Source organism: Ictidomys tridecemlineatus, chromosome 7 (assembly GCF_052094955.1).
Source record: "Ictidomys tridecemlineatus isolate mIctTri1 chromosome 7, mIctTri1.hap1, whole genome shotgun sequence".
Lineage (NCBI taxonomy): Eukaryota > Metazoa > Chordata > Mammalia > Rodentia > Sciuridae > Ictidomys > Ictidomys tridecemlineatus.
Genome location: NC_135483.1, coordinates 43,241,490 through 43,261,785, shown reverse-complemented (window position 1 = coordinate 43,261,785; position 20,296 = coordinate 43,241,490). Strand labels below are relative to the sequence as shown.

The 20,296-nt window shown below is 33.5% G+C and overlaps 1 protein-coding gene across 2 annotated transcripts in view; it reads right to left on the bottom strand.

Moving 5' to 3' along the window:
* Window positions 1-4,613: 4,613 nt before the first annotated feature.
* The window catches only part of Pip4p2 (phosphatidylinositol-4,5-bisphosphate 4-phosphatase 2), a 48,564-nt gene continuing 32,881 nt past the window's right edge, over window positions 4,614-20,296 (bottom strand). Inside the window, exons 5-8 of one of the 2 annotated variants that reach the window (XM_078016932.1) lie at window positions 17,460-17,512; window positions 7,022-7,112; window positions 6,641-6,708; window positions 4,614-6,154 (exon numbers count right to left, since the gene is read on the bottom strand). In XM_078016932.1, coding sequence (XP_077873058.1) covers window positions 6,085-6,154; window positions 6,641-6,708; window positions 7,022-7,112; window positions 17,460-17,512 — 282 coding nt within the window. In that variant the 3' untranslated portion in view covers window positions 4,614-6,084. The remainder of the gene's footprint in view (window positions 6,155-6,640; window positions 6,709-7,021; window positions 7,113-17,459; window positions 17,513-20,296) is intronic. The other variant, XM_005328642.4, reaches the window with a different exon arrangement.

Here is a 20,296-nt window from a genome sequence, read left to right as displayed (position 1 = left end):
GGTCATGCCCCAAGTGACCCACTTCCTCCAACTAGGCCCTATCTCCTACACTTTCTACCTACTCCCAATGATGCCATCAGATAATTATTCCCTCAGTGGATTAATCTACTGATGAGGTCAGAGCCCTCATGATACAATCTCAAGAGCACCACATCTGAACATTGCTACACTGAGGACCAATACTTCAACACATGAGTTTGGGGAGTACATTTCATATCCAAACCATGACATGTGGATTTGGAAAAGAATTACTAAGTAACAGAGTGGAAAATAGATTTGGAAGAGGGTAGGAAGCAGAGAAGGCAAGAAGAGAGGCAGGGAAATTAGTTCAGACGTTTAACAGTAATCTATGCAATGCATATGAGAGCCACAAGGAAGGTAAGCAGTGTCCATGAAGAAAGAATAGTGCACATAGCTGAAAACATAAGAGAGAATTGGTGGAGTGCAGAGAGTATAAGGGTGAGAAGTGAAAATGATAATGCCAGCTATTAACTTGAGGCACCTAGATGAATATAGGTATCAATTAAAAGATATTGTGATTTTCCTGAGAAGTCATCAGTGAATGGATATAAGAGGAAGAAGTCTACTGTGGAAAGCAGCAAGACTTTCAGGTTTTAACAGCCAAAGAATTAAGTCTAGACTCCAGCATTAGGCCATTTCCATTTAAATCAGTGACACATGATAAGAATGAAAATCAGGTATTGAAGTCTACATTGATAATGAGGGTATGGTAGAGTGCTTACCTAGCATGCACGAGATGCTGGGTTTGATCCTCAGCACCACATAAATATAAAATAAAGATGTTGTGTCCACCTAAAACTAAAAAATAAATATTAAAAAAAAGAGACCAGTGGATGAACGATGGTAGGGAAAGAAGAAGCTATGAAGGAAGAAGTAAGGCAGGCATGAAGGAAGAGACCAGGAAAAAATAGCATTATATAAGTGAAGGAATTCTCCATACATCTCCAAAACTTAGACAAAAGCTTAATAATTAATAAAAAACTTAACACATTTCTCCATAATTATTGAACTGTTTAATAGCTTAAGCCAAAGTTATATTTGATATGAAAATATCAGACCTGGCAAGGGTTTTTTTAGAAAAACTTATTGGAACACTGGAAGATTTTCTAGAGTTCTATATTCAGCTGAAAGTTCTTACACATATGAATAGGTCATTCAAGGTATTAAAAAAATTCACTGGAGTAATGTGTGTGATAATTTATTATTTAATACATTACCTCAAATAACGGTTACAAAACTAAAAGGACTAAGGAAGATCAAAAACTCTCACCTGCTAAATTACAAAATATTCCCTTTGTAGGTCTGATACCTACCTTTGCAGGGAAGCTCCCAAAATAATATGGGCTCTTTATTTTCCTGCTTTTTATGTAGCACTCCATCTTAAGTTAAATACATGCACATAAGGTAACTTATATGAATTAACACTATGTGTTAAAATTTGTGAGTATGTATAATGAACTAAAAAATTAAATGCCTTTGTCTTTTTACTAGTATTTTGTGCATTTTACAGTCATGTTAATAAATTTTGCCATCACAAGAAAGATAAAAAGAAGTTACATTATTTAATTTTCATTGTATGTCACTTTTTTCATATTTAAATCATAATATTCCTAATATCTATGATTGTGTTAATTATAAAGAAGAAAATTAATATAAAAAATTAGTAAAAGTGCTTTATTAATAAATTAACATTTAAAATTAATATACTTGTATGTAATATCAAATTTCTAAAAATACTTTTAGAGTATTATTTATTTTGAAAAGAATACTTAGGATAAACTTTTTCTATTAGTTTTCTTTTCACAGGTGAGCTACAGACAATGAACAGCAGGGGGCACAAAACCCAAAAGTAAGTTAGTTATAAGTGAAGCATAATCTAATCTCTTATGGTAGAAAGCAGATAAATTTTGGAGGTAGACAATTTGTTTTCAGCTGGTTCCAAAACATATAGGCAGAGTGACTTTTATGTAATTATTTAACCTCTTTAGAATGATAACTATGATGGAAATTAAATGTTAAAACAAATGTAACATGGCTCAGTAAACACTAGGGTTTTTTCTTTATTCCTTAGTACGTACATGTGTATGTGTATGCCAGAAACATACAATGAGTGAATGAAAATTGGGCAGTTTATACAGATTATGAACATGGACATGATTATAGACTTATATAACAGCATATGAGTGCAAGTGTAGCCATATCAAAACTAAATAAAACAAAACTAAACAAAATAAAAGACATTATTTACTCAAATACAAGCACAGTTTTTCCTATATGAGAAATATGAATGTCAGAGAAGTGAAAGTAAACATATGCATATTCCAACATAGAATGACAGTTTTTTTTCAGGATATGAACCAGGAAATATAATTATCTGGGAATGATTGTTTTGAAGACAGATTCTTGTCCTTCTTAAAATCTAGCTTTTCAGATCTATGGGAGTAATAATTGGATTCTCTTGTAAAACAGAAACAAGGATACTTGCTTCCTTGATTTCTGTGAATATTTAAACAGCACATTTTATGAGACTAGTAGCACTGTACCTGGCCCATGTCCTTACTAGGTTCCTTTTTCTTTTTTTTTTTTTTTCCTAAAATGACATGTATAGTCCCAAATGCCTTGCTCAAGAATACCTGATTATGGGGTCATTTTTTTATCTTCTTTTCTAAAAGATCTATAGCAATTTTCACTACTTTGGGGAGTAGGAAACAAATGTTCCTTTTTTTTTTTTTAACCATTAGTGGCTATGATGTATTATTTCAAACAACATTTTCCCCAGCACTTTTTATGTCACTAGGCACTGGGAGACATGTTCTTTTTTTAAAAGCAACTTTGACTATAAAGCCTCATAAATTTGGATTTAATTAAAATTTTGTTCTTAGGAATAAGCTTAACTATGTATTTGTTAACTTTAAAGGTTTTGTCAGCTGAGTGAGGCGGAGCATGCCTCTAATCCCAGTGATTTGGGAGGCTGAGGCAGGAGGATCACAAGTTCAAGGCCAGCCTGGGCAATTTAAGGAGATCCTATCTCAAAATAAATAAAAAGTGCTAGGGTTGTATTTCAGTGGTAGAGTGACCCTGGTTCAATCCCCAGTACAGAAAAAAAAAAAAAAAAAAAGCCCTCAAGGATTTTTCATCAGTGAAATTCATTAGTCTGGATTTTAGACAATTTATTTTAAAATTTCCAAAATCTAAATGAAAATACAGCAAATAATGATGGGATCATTACATATCATTCTTACCTATTTGTCAAGAGCAAAACAAACTTTCCAACTACAAATTTAGTACAAAACACTTTTTAAATTGATTTATCTCTGATTGTACAAAGATAATTACTCTAAACCTTTTATTATTATTTTCCTTAGTTTTTTCAACACACACATAATTTGTTTTTCCCAAAAGTGGATTGTATTGCACATATTGATTAGTAATTTGATTTTTTTGTTATATATTTTGTGAACCATTTCCAATTTCGTAGATGAAATTTTCATCATATTCTGAGTGTCTGCTTGTTATTACATAGTATGAGTGTACCAAATTGTTTTACCCATCCACATTATTGGTTTTTCATTTATTTTTTATTAATACATACTGTAAACTAAAATGTGATAAACATCATTATACAAACATAACTACTAGTCCAAAGAATATAAAGGGTTTGTGAGTATGTGCATGCACACATACGTATGTTTTCTCATATCCCCATAATTAAAAGGATATTGTTGCTCTATCTCATTCTTTGTTAATGTGGTAGATAAAAAATACTTTATATTTTAGCTTATGTTCTTTGATCTTAAACTGGAAAAAAAGTTCATGTTTAATTATATTTCTTCCTTTATAAATTGCTTTTCATGCCTTTATTCCCTTCCCTTTTCACAGATAAGCACTATTTTGAAAATATCTTCACCAGTTTATTTTTTGTCATTTTTTTTGCTTATGATACTTTTTTTATATAGTAGTTTTTGAGCTGTTCATTTGGTTTCAGTCACCCACTTTATCAATCTTTCCTATATGATTTCTGCTTTTAGGTTTTACTTAGAAAGCTTTAATCTGAAATTATAATATTTACCTTACATTCTGGCACATAACAGTGTGTGTGTGTGTGTGTGTGTGTGTGTATTATAGTATATATATTTTAAATATATATATTTAAAATAAAAATTCAGTCATTTATTCATCCATGCATATTCATTCCTTCATGTATTTGAGCAAATATATAATAGGAACTGTTCTAAATGGCAAAAAAGAAGTGAATAACCTTGCCAGGGTTTCTGCCCTCATAGAGTTATATCCCAGAAAGAACTAGATTGTATAGCATATAACTTAATGTAAAATTTGAAATCCAAGGGGAAAGAATGTATTGACTTTTCAATTTATGATGTTGTTACAACTAGTTAATAAGAAAAGAAAATAGTATTTCATATTGAACATCAAGTACATTACAAATGAATTTAAAATGTTTTTTAACAAAATCATGAAAACAGTAGAAAACCAGAAAAATTGTATATCTTCTTAAACTTGAAAACTTTACAGTGAGATCTCAAGGCAATTTTGGAAATGATATCTTATTTTTTAAATGGAATAGAACAAAGTAATTTTTGAACAATAATTTTTATTAGTGTAGTTTCAAAGGTACATATAATCCTGAGCTATTGCATTTATACATTTATCATTTACTCTTTGAAGTTTACATGTATTTTGCTCCAAACTCTCTGGTGAGTACATTTTTATACTAATTAGGAACATAAATAATTTAAAATATTAGTCTTATCCCTGGAATCACCAATTAATTTACTCAGATCATCTCATTAGCTAATTCTATCACATGAAAGACTTTGAATATTCTCAATTAAGCAATTTCTTTTTCAAAACTGCAAAGATGGGCAGTGCAAGAGCTGATTCCATAAGTCCTAGTGAATTTTTAGAAAACTATGTTGCTCTTTATCTCTGATCTATTTTCTTATATTAATTGGGTAATTATCCAGTTATATTTGAGAAGAATGGTAAGAGTACCTCTAATCTTAACATTTTAGCTAGTGCAAAATGTCATAGGCTTCTTTCATATATAAGTTGTACATAATTATCCCAACAAGAAAAATTCACCATGATCTAATGGAAAGGAGCACAACCCAATGTAAATATTTTTGATTAAATGATTAAGTATTATAAAATGTCATGTGAAATACTTCCTCTAGTCTCTATAAAGGAATACATACAGTGTGTTAACATTAAATTCCATAAATGCAGACCAGATTTTTATAATTGGTAAATAAAAATGAAAAAAAGGGCAAAAATCCCGTGATCTTTGAGAAAAGACATTTATCCAACATTTCCAACTGTGAACAAATAAATATTTTCATTCTTGTATTTTAAATTACTACCAAAATATTATATCTTTCTACAAACAACAAAAAACAAACATACGGTTATCTAGAAATGTTTCTCTGACAACAATGTCAAGTTTTTGAAAGTACACTCAAATGTTTTTCCTGAATAAGGTCACTATAATCTTAGGTTAAAATTACTGTAAGCAGTTCAAGCAAAAATGCATATTGCTTTGATTTTAAAGCAAGCGATTTTGATACTGTTTAATGAAAATGTAAGTATAAATGTGAAACAATTGTAAAAACATTTATAAACACTTCTTGGAAATACAGATCAGCAATTAATGGAATAACAGATTTGAACATAAGATAGAGTGATATTATGTTATATTTGGTGACATCCAAAAATATCTTTAATTGATTTAAAAGAACATAAAACACAGCTTTGTTATTCTGAATTGGAAAACCTAGCAGCAAAACAAACTATTTGCATAAAATGCAGTGCAATGAGCATTTATTTACTCATAAAAGACTCCCAAAGTCTTGAAACTATTACACATAAACTAGAACGGAATCTGTTAAGATATAACGATTTAAAGATGTCCAGAATAGCTTATCAAGAACTGCTAGACCCTCTCACCCGCATCATTGAATCCTAAGCAAGCTTATGCAAAACTGTGTTCTGGATAACTGACTCGTATGGCTCCCCAATAACAAGCTCGGATAAGGCAAATCAGACCTAGAAGATAAGCAATTGCCCAAGAAACATAGGTTGCATGAAATCGTCTTGCAAAGTCTTGGGTACCAACCTAAAACAAAAAGCAATATAAAAACAAAAGATTAGAAACTTTTAAGAAAATATCTGCTTACCCTGCGTCAGCTTATGTGTGATTCATATGAAATACATCCCCAAACTGAAGCCATAAATTCTCTATAAAACTCGAGGTATATCTGTTGACTATAACTGACAAACCATACTGCAACTTATATTAACTGTAAATTTTATGAAGTAAACACACCAAAATATGTTATCTCTATAAGGTTTTCAATCTATGTGACTCTTTACTATCATGTGACACAGTAGGACATTGCCAATAATATGGGATAGTATACTAACTGAGGAACATAGGAGCACGGAAAGCAAATGACAGCAAAACAGATCAGTTCCTTCCTCTTCTCCTGGCATAATCCCCATGCCAACTGTTTCATTTTAGTGTCCTCTAAAAAGAAGCCATCCTCATATTGGAAATAAATCTCTGCTTGATATGGATTAAGAGAAAAATGATTTTTCAGACCTCCATAGCAGAATGATTGTTGCTTTGAATATAAGATACTCCATGGCCATGCAAAGTTGGTTCTGCCACTGAATAAAAACAAATGGGCTTTTGTTAATGGATGATAAATCTCCCAATGTTAAGGACTTTCATAGGGGGCCAAAGATATCTTTTTACCTGGATGGCAGAACTTCATTAAAAACTGGTCCATGGAAAAAACAAAACAAAACACCAAGTCCATGGATGGGGTTTCTGATTGCCCATAGTTCCTCAGAAGTTTCTGGGCCTGGCATGCCAGGGAGGCAGCATTCTCAGAGGTCACTGAAGGTTGTCCCAAGCCTCACCATTGGTTAATGTTGATAAACTTAAGAGAAAGAATTCTAACAACAAAACAGTACTCACAGTTAATCCAACTCCAATGAAAATACATATCATTCCAATGGTAATATATGCACAGCAGCGTCTTCGTGGAAGTGCACTACCCACAGAGGAGCTGCACATTCATGACAACAAAAGAGAACATTAAGTATTTACATAAAGATTCTTCTTTCAGCTTTGTGAGTTCTTATCTATGGCTTTAGTAACATAAGATTTTATTCATTTCTTCAACTTAATAGATAACATGTATGAAAATGTCATTTTCAATGAGTGACAAAAATCATAAAAATGCATTTGTAAAATTATTGTGCCTTTAAATAAATTCAAGCATTGGTCATTGACAATATCCAACACTGTGATCCCTGATGACATTCCAAGATAGTGTTTGCAAACAATCTCTTCAGGAACGGAAAAGCAGTACCATCTTATACATAGTGTTTGATTTTTTAAAAATATAGTTTAACACTTTATGTTTAGTGTAGAAAAAAAGACAAAAGAATTAAAAAGGAAAGGAAAATTATCTATAAACTCACCACCACAATATAGTCAATCAACAATCTGGGATATTTTCCTCCTGCCATTTTTTTTACTTATCAATATATAGCAAAAGCATTTTTCTGTGTCATTAGGTATTCTCAAACTCTAATTCTAATAACTGAACAATTAACCTATTCCCTACAAGTACATACTTAAAGCATTTTCATTATTATAAATCATGCCAGCTAAGCTTCATTTAAAATAATTGTGTCTATTTTTCATCATTTTCCTAATTTTTTTTTTAGAATTAGGGTGACAAAGATGAAAGAACTAAACTTTTAAAATATTCTGCCAAAAAGCCAGTAGGAAATTCATAAAAGTATACACTGCAATTGTACTCCTCAATTGAAATTCCAATGCAATAGTATTTAGCTCTCTCTTCTAATATTTGTATACAAATGATACAAGTATAGCAGAGATCAAATAACCAAATTAGCACTTTTTCCTCTAATTATACATACATCTAATAACACGATTTGCCAGGCATTGTTAGTGAAAGACATAATGAAGTATGGTCTTTGTATAGCTAGTGTCAAAATCATGCCCAATATACTGTAATCTCTCAAGGAATGTCAATTGAATAAGAGAAATACAGAAATGTATCATTCACTAGACATAATTTAGAAATATGCTATTCCAAAGAGGTTAATCTTGTCTAACAAAGCCATTTCCTTTAATATCTAAATCTTTTAAAATCAGTGAAATCTGCTGCAAATATAGATCATGTATTTTCCTGAATATTTGAACCCAAACATAAACATCTGGATGACCTATCAGTCATCATTCATTACCATGTTGCAGATTGCTATCTAGAGTTAAGAGGGCATGCAGAATTCACTGCCTTTATGCTATATTTAGCCTCGGATTGCTTTTGGTTTCAATTCCTATTCATCCATTTAGTGGTTTTTCCTGCCTTACGCCTTACAGCTGGTGGTTGTTTCTCATTACCATCTATACACCTGACTCTGGCAGTCTAATCTACCATGCATCAGAAACCACCTAAGCTTCTTAGAATTATGTCTGGAAAAATCAAAGATTCTAAATGAATATTAGAGCATCTTTTCTGTGGACTAATAAACTGAGTAGACCAATTTCATTGTGTGAATTCTGCTTAGAAAACCTGTGCCCTTTTTTTCTTCACTCCATCACTACTTCTGAAGTCTTCATTATGGTTTAGATGTGAAGTGTCCCCTCAAAGATCCTGCTAATGCAGGAATATTTGAAGGTTAAATGATCAGATTATGAGCTTTGTAACCAGGAAGTGGGTCACTAAGGTGTGATGTGAAAGGGATCGATCTCTCTCCCTCTCACACACACACACACACCCCTTCCTGACCATGAGCTGAGCAACTTTTCTCCAGTGGGCCCTTCCCCAAGCTGCCTCAGCTTGAATCCAGAGCAATGAAGTTGGCCATGTATGAACTAAGATCTCTGAAACCATGAGCCCCCAAAACATTTTCTCTCCTCTAAGTTGTTCTTGTTGGGTGTGAAACATTAACTAAAACAGTCTACCATAAAATAATCTATTCCCATTCCACAACCAAAGTGCTGTCTCACCCCAGAGATGGGGCTATGACCAACAAACACTATGACCTGAATAACAGATCTCTTACACATTTAATATACATGTAGTACCTGTATGCAATACACAGAATTGTGTGGGTAAAATTTTGTATGTGTGTTGAACTGTATGCATCTGTGATTTGTCCTTTTTATAAGTAAGTGTCTCTATATAAGACTTCCGTATTGGCATATGAAAGTGTAGTTCATTCATTTCCACAACTATCTTCATTTTATGAATATCATGTAGTTTAATCATTCTCCCTATTAATATATATTCAGGATTTTTTCTTAATATTTTGTTAATGTAACAATGTTGCTTTAGAAATAGTTTTTAAAATATTTTTGAGACAAGGTCTTTAAGTTGCTGAGGCTGGCCTTAAAGTTGTTATCCTCTTGTCTCAGCCTCTCAAGTCACTGGGATTACAGGTATCTGCCATCACACCCGGCGACCATGCTAATTTGAATACTCTTTGATGTTTCTTCATTTTATATCTGCAGGCACTTCTCAAACATATACCTAGGAATAGAATTTCTGGGTTGTATCATAGCATATCTTTATTGAGTACCAAATCCCCAGAAAAAGTATGTGATACCATTGCACCACACAAATTCCCATGGACACTTCAACACTCATTTTTTTTTTAATTTCATGGATAAAAATGACATTTTATTGTGACTTTAGTAGCCCTTGTTTTTTAGCAAGGTTAACCATGTTTTCAAATGCTAGCTGACTATTCCTTTTTTTTCACTGTTACTTGCTTATTTATATCTATGGCTCCTTGATTTGTGTTGCCTTTTGCTTACTGATTCATAGAGGACATTTGTATAATCTGGATAGTATCCAAGGCAGCCTGTGTATACTGGATATATCTTTTCATATACTGTTTTTAAATTTTAAATACTGTTTTTTAAAATTCACTTTAATTACATATTTTGATGAAGGTTTTATTTTAAAAAATCAACATAATGTAAGGTAATTAAAATATATTCAAAATTACTAATCTTTTCCTTTAAGGTTTTTGACTTTTTATGCCTTATCAAGCAAATTCTTTCCTACATCTGACATCAAGAAAAATTTCTATCTTTTAAAAGTATTAAAATTTTGCTTTATGTATTTGTCTTCATCCACAATAACAAGTCCTTATAACTCCTAGTGTTGATTTTACACACTTTGAAGGCATAGTATTTGGTGTGCTCAAGTTCAGATTTTATCTTTCACAATATTCCATCCTTTTATTTTCATCTTATATTCTCATATTTTTATGTGTTTCTTCTTCAAATTTCATATAGGTCTTTTAAATCTAGTCTGTTAATTTCTAGTAAATTTTACTGGCAAGATTAGTCTAATGTACGGAGTATTTCTGTCATCTTATTTTGCTTTTGATTCTTTCTGTATTTCCTGTGCTCTTCCAATTTTTTGTTTTTCAGACATTTTTTGGATTAACTATTATTCTTCTATTTCACTTTCCACTTAATACTTTGAAAGTAAGTTTTACAATTTTATTCATTTAAGTTGCACTTAAAATTTTAACAGTCACATCTTTTAAAAACTAAAACCATCTAGTAGGTACCTTTATAGTAAATATAAGGATCTTAGAAAGCATGACTTGAAATAGTCCAGTCCCAACTTGCATATTATTATTATCCAATATTTAAGTTCTATTGTGTACTTTTCTCCAAATTTGTTAGTATTGATATTTTATGTTGTTTTTACTATTTTATACAATAATGTTCCCAGTAAATATTTATAATTTTCTGGTTTTGCTCCTCTTCTGCCTTGCAGAAATTTCTTCTGGAATATTTTTCCACTTTCTCTTGTTCAACTTTTAGAAGATTTTTTTTTAAAGTGATGTATCAAGATGCTATATTTTCTGAGTGTCTTTTTTGGTTGGTTGATTTTGCATTTAAAAAGATCTTTATTTTCGCTGGGCACAGTGGTTGGGAAGGCTGTAATCCCAGTGGTTGGGAAGGCTGAGAGGAGAATTGTGAATTCAAAGCCAGCCTCAGCACTGGCAAGGAACTTAGTGACTCAGTGAGACCCTGTCTCTAAATAATATGCAAAATAGGACTGGGGATGTGGCTCAGTGATCGAGTGTCCCTAGTACCCCCTGCCAAAAAAAAAAAAAAAAAAATCTTTATTTTACCTTCATTATTCTCTGTGGCTTAGATAGGTCTATAATCCAGTTCAACATATACTTTCTCAGTATTTTTAACTTGTTCTTTGGCTTCCATTTTTGTTGCTGAGGTGTTTGCTTATATAAGTTTCCATCTCTTCTTTTGTGGTGAATTTTTTTTTCCTGCCCTACTCTTTTCTTGAAAAATACCAGGAGGGGGCAAAGTTCCAATCCCTCCACCTTCTGTGAGCACAAGGCCACCTCTCTCATTTTTACTGGAACACCAAAACCTTCCACGTAATCCTAGTTATCATTTCATCTTCACTCTGGGGCCCTGGAATCTTAGCTCTCATATCAGCTAAACTATGCATCTTGATGTTTGTCATAGTTTTTTTTTCATATTATTGGATGTGAAAGGCAAAAGCATATACAAAATGTAGACAGTGAATTTCCAAGAGGAAAGGTCATTCAAGACTCTCAAACATCCAATGATTCGCTCTTCCAAATTACTTATCTTCCCATTCATGAAAACAGCCTACTGAACTCTAGGATTACCAGGGAGCCCTGGAAAATGCTAGTGTGGCTAGGGCAGTAAAATTTATAAGGAAATAGGTACCATATTCTCTTTGTATTCAGATGTGAAAACCAAGGAGGCTCCATTAGGTGGGTGCTATGGTTTGCACACAGTTTATCCCTCAGAAACTAATGTTACATTTTAATCTCCCTGTTGTGGTAGAAAGAAAGAAGGTATAAAGTTAATTTGAATGGTGTGCAGAGTCAGGGCCTTTGGGAGGCAATCAGGTCTAGACAGCGTCATCATAGTAGAACCCTACAATAGAATGATAGCTTTATGAAGAGTGGGAGAAGGATGGGGTGCACCTTGGTGGTAGAGTGCTTTCCTAGCATGTGCAGGGTCCTGCATTCAATCTCCAGTACCAAAATAAATAAATAATAAGAGGCAGAAAAGAAAGATCAATGAGACCTCTCTATCCCTTGTTGTGTGATACTCTACACTGCCTCAGAGTTCTAACAGAAAGAGGGTCATCCCAACATGCAGACTCTTGACCTTGGATCACATCTGTGAGCTAAAGTTTATTTATAAAAACTAAAGTCTCAAGTATTTTCTCATAGTAATGTAAAACAGACTAATACAGTAAGGTTTAAGGACAGAGCAAAGTGTGAATAGATGGAGGAGTAATGCTAATAGTAGCACTGTTCAGGATTGAAAAAAAATATTGTTCAAGTAACAAGCAGTAGAATAACTTTTTGGCCAGAGGATGTTTCTTAGCTGAACAGTAGAGGCAAGGGATATTTCGGCTAATTGGTGAAGTCACATGTGTGATTTCTAAGTAGGCAGAGGTGAGGAAGGTACTAAGGGATTAGCCAGGCTGTCTCCAGCCTAGAAGGATGAGATTACAGGACAAAAGAAGGAAACTGTTTAATGTCTCCACAGAAGTAAAAAAAAAAATGTTGAGACTGGGACACAGGGGTTGTGTATAAAGGTGGAACAAAGCAAAGATACCACTAGGATAGTCAAGCAAAGTCCTAAACCTGCAGAGCTGTATATGTCTGAGTTTAATTTTGGACTTTATACAATACAGTTATCACACAACAGATAAAACATTTCTTCCAAAAAATAAGCTTTTTTTCTTGAAATAATTTATGTGCCATTAAATAGATAATCCTAAGATAACAATGAAAATATTGTATTCTTGGTTTATGCAGTATGTAACCTGCATAACTGTATGCCAGAGTCATCAACTTGGAAGCTGCTGAAAAATTTGGAGCTATATGACTATGCAGGTATTTGGGTGTCATTATTCTAATAATGGATTAAGAACTTTAAGAATGAAGGCCAAGTGATAATTTAGAAAAAGGATTGTGTTAGTCCTAGTGAGAGATGCTGAATGCATGAACTAAAGTAGGAATGGCAAGAATAAGTGGACAAAAGTAAATGTCAAGGGACAGAATTGGTAGGACATTATCATTTGGATATAGGCAATGAAGAAAAGATACACCTAAATTTCTTGTGTGGTCATCTAGGTAGATGGGAAAATATGTATTAATATAATATATTCATCAATACCCAAGGAAGATGTTTTTGGAGAATAGGGTAGGAAAATTGTCCACCGTGTGTTTAAGATATCAGTGAGATATCAGGTTGAAATAAATACAGGCAAGAAAGTGAATAGAGATGGTATAGATATATATCTGAGTTCCAGAGAGAGATCTAGAATGATGTGATGGCATATAAGTGATTTAAGAACATGAGAAAATCCAGAAACAATGTGATCAAGCTCCAAATTTGGAGAACAGCAGTATTTAACAATGTGGAAAAGAAAACCAGAACAACAAAGGAAATAAAGAAGAAGTGTTCTGAGAAGTGGAAAAACTTAGGAAAAAATGGTATCTGAAAACCAAGAAAGGAACAAATTTTAAGGGAAAAAAACCAGCCAGGGACCAGCTGCTGGCCCCATCCTGATGCCTGATCTAGAAAGAACTTGGAAGGCAAGATTGGGCCAGCAACCCAGGCCAATCCAACTTGATGCTCCTAGTAGCTAACCACCATAGCCCACTTCGTGATGAATGGTAACCAGCTGGTAAGGAATAGACAAGCCAGACCTGCCAGAGGACAACCTGGCCTATAAGGAAAGACACTGATACTGGCAGTATTAAAACTTCCATCCTCAGGCCCTGACTGGCCACTGGCCCTGGACAGCTGAATAATGGTCAAGGCTTAGAGGGCAGAGTCAGCCTGCCCCCAGTGTCAGGGGTCAGTCCACTCTACCCAGGACCATCAACAGGTACTCAAAGCAAGCAAGCAAGGTAAGGACTGAACTACTGGACCTTGCAACTGGGATGTGAATTTCCTCAGGGCAAATTCAGTGTCCTAGTGGCATTTTGCTCCAGAGTGGGAACACAATCAAACAAAGGCAAAAGCCTTATAGAAAAGAAACTTAACCTCCGTCTGAGAAGAGGAAATGAAGTGAGCACAGACAGAATTAGGTTTACAGGTAGGAGTGAGAAGCTGTGTGAATCAAGGAGAACCCCATCGCAGAGCAGTAGGAGACAACTCACCAGCAAGGACAGGGAGAACAGAGGGACTAAGGGGAAGTTTAAGAGGAAGGGTAAATATTTAGAGCTAGCTGTTTGAGGAATGGTGCAGAGAGTTAATCAAGGACACTTTTAAAAAGGAATCTAGAGCAAGGCATTAGCTAAAGTTAAAACTGTACTTTTATAAACAACTGATCATTACCAAATTTTTCAGTTTTCAGTTATCCTGGTAAAGAAAGGGATCATTGTTATCAACATAGATATTATGCAGAAAAGAAAAGAATATGAAAAGATAGATAGGACAAAGACTTAATCTAGCAAACCTAGAAGACTTTCAATATCTATGTTCAAAATGAATTTATCATCCTCAGCCAAACACATCTCTTCTAGATCCTGAATTCCCTATTTTAGTGGGTGGCTCCATAGCCTGTCTGAAATAAGGTCATCCTAGACTCCAGCTTCTTTCCACTATGCCTTCACATTCAATCTGATCCATTCTGTTTCCTCAATAGCACACCTGCCATTTGACTCTGTGCATTTGCACAGCAGCTCCTTTTTCAGTGAACCATCTAGCTCTCCATTTTACATGATTCCCCCTCATCTTTGTAACTTAGTTCATACATCACTCCCTCATGAAAGCCTTCCCTTGCATCCCTTTTCCTCTCATCTTCAGAGAAGAGCATCCTGGCCATATCTCTTTGAAAACACTTAAAACACTTTACTGTAATTGTCTATTCTCCCACTTTGCCCATAAAGCTAAGTTCCTTGCCAGCAAGATTATGTCTTTTATTTTGAGCAACCAGTATCTAGCACAGAAATGTTTGCTGAATTAATGAATAATTCTAAATTATAGCACTGAAGTACAAAATAAAAGACTAGCATTTGAGAGTAATAATTGTCTGCTGTTGGTCAAAATGGCAGGAGGCAATTCACAAAGGAGTGCATCAATGATGTAGAAGAAATGGTATTCAAGGAGAATTATCATGGACTAAAGTAACATTTCTGTGAGTCTTAGGTCTAGTATGACATATACATGGTTGTATTTAAGAATGCTAATGCTACCTCTCCAGTGGATAGTGGCCACTATCTGCCCAATAAAAAGACAAATATCACCTTCATCAACAGCACCCCAGCCATTGTGAGGAAGAAGCAGTGATTGAAGAAATGCTTCTCCATCTCTGGAGCTTGGGGAAAGCTTCCCCATGTCTTCATGAGACAGATAAATGACACAAGTTTCGAAGTAATAATTTAGGACCTCCTAGAACCCAAAAGTAGTCTCATATTCTTACTCCAACTGACCCATCCCTTTGTTATGAAGAAAAACACCAAAAAAAAAAAAGAAATCCAAATATTAGCTATGAGTGTTCATGTGATAACAGCATCTATTCTCATACAAGTAATGACTGCCCCGAGTCCTCCCATGCTTAGCATGTGACTCTGAGGCCACAAACCTTCCTCTTAGAATGATATGTAAGCTGATTTCATGTGAATTTCTAAGAAAGTTGTTCCCTAATTATTACAAATTCTTCTTTATATTAACAACACTGTCTTGTAATCAGAGCATCGAGACATTCAATACTTGTTGTTTTTTTTTTTTTTACCAGCAAAATATTGCCCTTGTGCTAAAATAATTAATGGAATAATTTCCTTGAATAACATCTTTAACCTCTCTTAACAGTTCCTCATCTGTAAAATTAGGATGAAAATCCCTGCATCCTGGGATGGCTATAAAGATTATAGCTAGTGTTTATGTGTACAAAAGCAACTACTGCCATGCTTGGCCCAGACTCTGCTAATCACAAGAAGTCTCTACTTTCTATTTTCTATCATTTTTTTTTATCCAATTTGATGTTTTTGGTGCAGATATCTGAAATTTAGTTTTGTTCATTTTTGTGAAAATACAGATAATAAACAGAAATATGTATCATTCACATGTATATTCATATGTGTTGAGGGGAGTATAGGTATGTCCCTCAAATATGAATTTTTCTGTGTACTTATTTGGGGTCATCTCCATGAACAGATTTCAACTGAACTCAATAAAGTTAATAATTTGAATGATTAATTTTACAAATGAAAAGGAAATATCTGTTTTTGAAAGTTAAAAATATGCTGTATGGGGCTGGGGTTGTGGCTCAGTGGCAGAGCACTTGCCTCGCACATGTGAGGTGCTGGGTTCGATCCTCAGCACCACATAAAAATGAATAAACAAAATAAAGATATTGCATCCATCTATAACTAAAAAATATTTTAAAATATGCTGTGAAGAAGACATTCTCTTAGGGCTATATTTAGTTGGAATCAGACCTAACAGATAAATGGAGGCATTTTTTTATATATGCTCTATATTTCAGCCACTTAATTATATTTTTCTAGGAGCCATTCTTGGGATTTCTCTATTCTCAAACTAGATAAGGTATTCATATATAAAAGGTAAGACAAAAAAATTATGATCCCTATATTCTCAATTTTTAAAATTGAATTTTCAAAGCATTCCAATTTAATTTCCCTTGCTTAAGCTATAATTCACACATATAAGTGGAGGATAATTTAATTCAAAATTCATGATCCAAATACAAGCTGTGCATAAAGGATTAACTTAGTAGGCCTGAGTCTGCTGTCCTTAGAAAGCCTTATGCTCAAGTTTGGCCCTTAACTGGCATCCAGGAACTTAAAATTTTGGGAGTTCCCACTATTCCCTGACTGACAAACTATGTGTAAATTGTTTGTATAAATAAACAACATGGCTTATGCTGAACATCCACTTTCCTTCGGGTAGCTGGAATTTTGATATGTGTAAGCATTGAGTGTCTATGTGAGCTTCCTCATAGAGAAGATTTTGCTTATGGGATAAAAATTCACCACTTTTTTTCTTATTTGTTTTTCATATTGTAACTTACTAAGACATTTGAAAACCCTTACCAGGTAACTGTCAATTTATCAATTTTAGTTTCTTAGAAACCAATTTCTCTTTAGAGAATGATAATCAAGTATAAGCATTTTAATTTCAAAATGGAATATATTAATTAGTTTAAAAATAGCATATCTTTAGTTTTGAAAATCATCAATACATTAAGCATGCACTTATTTTGTACCTTGACTTAAAAAAATCAAACTCTACTTAAGTGACTTAAATTCTGAACTCCTTAAACTAAGTACTTCCCAATAAGTATCTCCAAAGGTAGAAAACTTACATTTTTTTGCAGTGTGGGCATTTTGCCAGAGTGTTGAACCTCAGTTCCATCCACTGTAAAATAAATAAAGAGGGATTGAAAAAAAAAATAGCTGGAAACCATCCAATCTGATAAAATGCTTCTTTTAGTTTAAATGTCATCAGGGACGACAGCAGAAGCGATTGCCTTCTCATGGTTACATGAGTTTTTTCCTCCAACACTTCTCTCCTGCCCTCAAAATACAGTTTGGGATCTCCCTCTGAAACAGTTCCCATGACTTTTCCAAGGCTCTGACGCAATCTAGATTAGTTTTACAATGAAAACTGAATGTAATGAGGTAGTTAGGGTCATCTCCTTGCTCCTCACGTTTCAGTTCACTTCCAGGGTATTTCATAGACCTTCCAAATTGTTTTTCCTTTAGTCTTGAAAATCAGACTAAAGGAAAAGAGTTAGATTTATTACTATAATGCAACTATTTATTCTAGTTATGTGAATAGCCACAAAATACATAAACCACACAAACGAGATACTGGCCAATTGAAACCAAAAAACTACTTCTCCTTTGACATTTTTTGCATCATGCAACTAAAACACAGTACTTCTTGGTACACTTTTCTTCTTTTCTTTCCTATAAATGTAGGTGATAGAATATACTATCTTCTTCATAGGAATATTATTCAGATATTCAAAATGCCTTCCTGATAGTAGGTTAAAGTCTTTCAAAAATATGCAATGAAAATTTAAATCTTTGCCCCATAATATGGATTTTAAAGTGATTTCCTAATGTGCTGTGGGTGTGGCTCACGGTGGAGCATAAGCTGAACATGTGCAAGGTCCTCAGTTCACTCTGCCGCACTCTATGTGACCCCCTCCATTCAAAAATGGCTTTTAACTTTCCATCTTGTTTATTTTTCTATATACCTTCTAGAAAAGGTAAGAGTATTATTTCCTTATAGTTTTAGGGGAATTTCTTTAAGTACTTTAGTAGTTCATTATCAAACAACTTTTCCTCTATCAAAATTAATTTTATATAAAACTCTAGGTCATCAATTTTTCTTTCTAGAAGATTCAAATTGTAGGCAGCGAGGTTTCAAGAACTTATTCTTTTAAATATTTTCCACACTATATAATTTTCAGAAAATATGTGAAACATGCTTTTTTCTAACAAATTTGGGTTTCTTGGACTCCTTTTCTTCATCATTATGTCAAACATCATGAAATTTAGTGAACTTTGATAATTTCTCTGTCACAATAGGAACATAGAGTCTTAAGACAGGGAAACTAGAAATAAAAATTCACATGACTGTTCACTTTTTTTACTTTCATTTATTTTTCAAGATTACTGTTTTTCAACATCTGAGAATATCAACCCAAGGCAACATCATCTTTGAAACAACTGCAAAACTTCCTCTCATTTACTTATACTTTGTAACAACTTGAATTATTTTGAAGTTACTTTTATCAGTAAAAGTTCTAGAAGTAATATACTGAACAGTTTTACGTAGATTTTTACAGAAATCGGAACAGAACATTCGGTAGTAGAAGGATATAGAAATATTAAGTGTTCTTTTATATTTCCGTACGTTTAGCATAGTTGCTGAATTTGTAATGTCCTTTTAGATATAACCTATAAGTAACAAATTTCAGTTTTTCATAGTTAAAAGAAGCGAAAAGGATTGAAGAGGCATCTGCAAAACCCTGGGTCAAGAGTAACTCAGAATCCACACATTAGATTTTATTGTTATCTACAAGTACTCCCTTAAATGTCGAAAACTAAGAACAGAAAGGCATTCATTATTAAAAATGATTTTGTCATAATCTACTCAACTCAATTCAAATAACTGCTTTTGAAAAGAAGTTGACTTATGACTGTTCCTCTATTTAAAACATTGTTTCTTACACTTAGAATTTTGTTGCCAAAACTTGCAGTTTCAATAAACAAACAAAACTCATTTCTGTCAAGAAAGATCAAGAGCAACTTCCCTCAATCACAATCATTTCTAGAAGTCTTCCCATGTTTTACTTATTTCTAAAAATCAATGTATTTAATAGACAAACTTAGTTTCCTAATATATATTTATTTAAACTTATCTTAGAAGGCTCAAAAAATATATATTACCTAAAATTAATAATTCAATAGTACACTACTGGAATATATTTTTAATGGATATAACAGACAATGGTTAACATTGACTCTGAAATATATGTACATTAAAGTTATTGTCTTTCTGGGTATGGTGGTGCACACCATAATCCCAGCAGCTTGGAAGGCTGAGGCAGAAGGATCAATAGTTCAAAGCCAGCCTCAGCAAAAGTGATCTGCTAAGCAACTCAGTGAGACCCTATCTCTAAATAAAATACAAAATAGAGCTGGGGAAGTGGCTCAGTGGTTGAGTGTCCCTGAGTTCAAACCATGATAACCGCACCCCCTGTTACTTCTCTTGGCTCCTAGAATGCTGTCCCCTGGACTATCTATCACAATATATTAGAGGATCCTTCCCCAGAGAAATTTACCCCCACTCCAAAAAAAAAAAAAGAACCTAAACTGTACTCTTCATTCCAGCCAGACTGTGCAATAAATTGTATGAACAGTGCAAAGTCCTTGTCAGTTTAACTTTAGCTTTATAATATTGATGTATTAAAAGATTATAGGCTAAATAAAATACAAAATAGGGCTGAGGATGTGGCTCAGGAGTTGAGGGCCCCCGAGTTCAATCCCTGGTACCAAATAAATAAATAAATAAATATAGGCTAAATAGAAGAATGCTGTTGAAAACACAGCGCATGATATTATTTTATTTTAATACATGGGACAATTCTTTTTGATGTCTCAGTATTTCAGAAATGGATTTCAATCA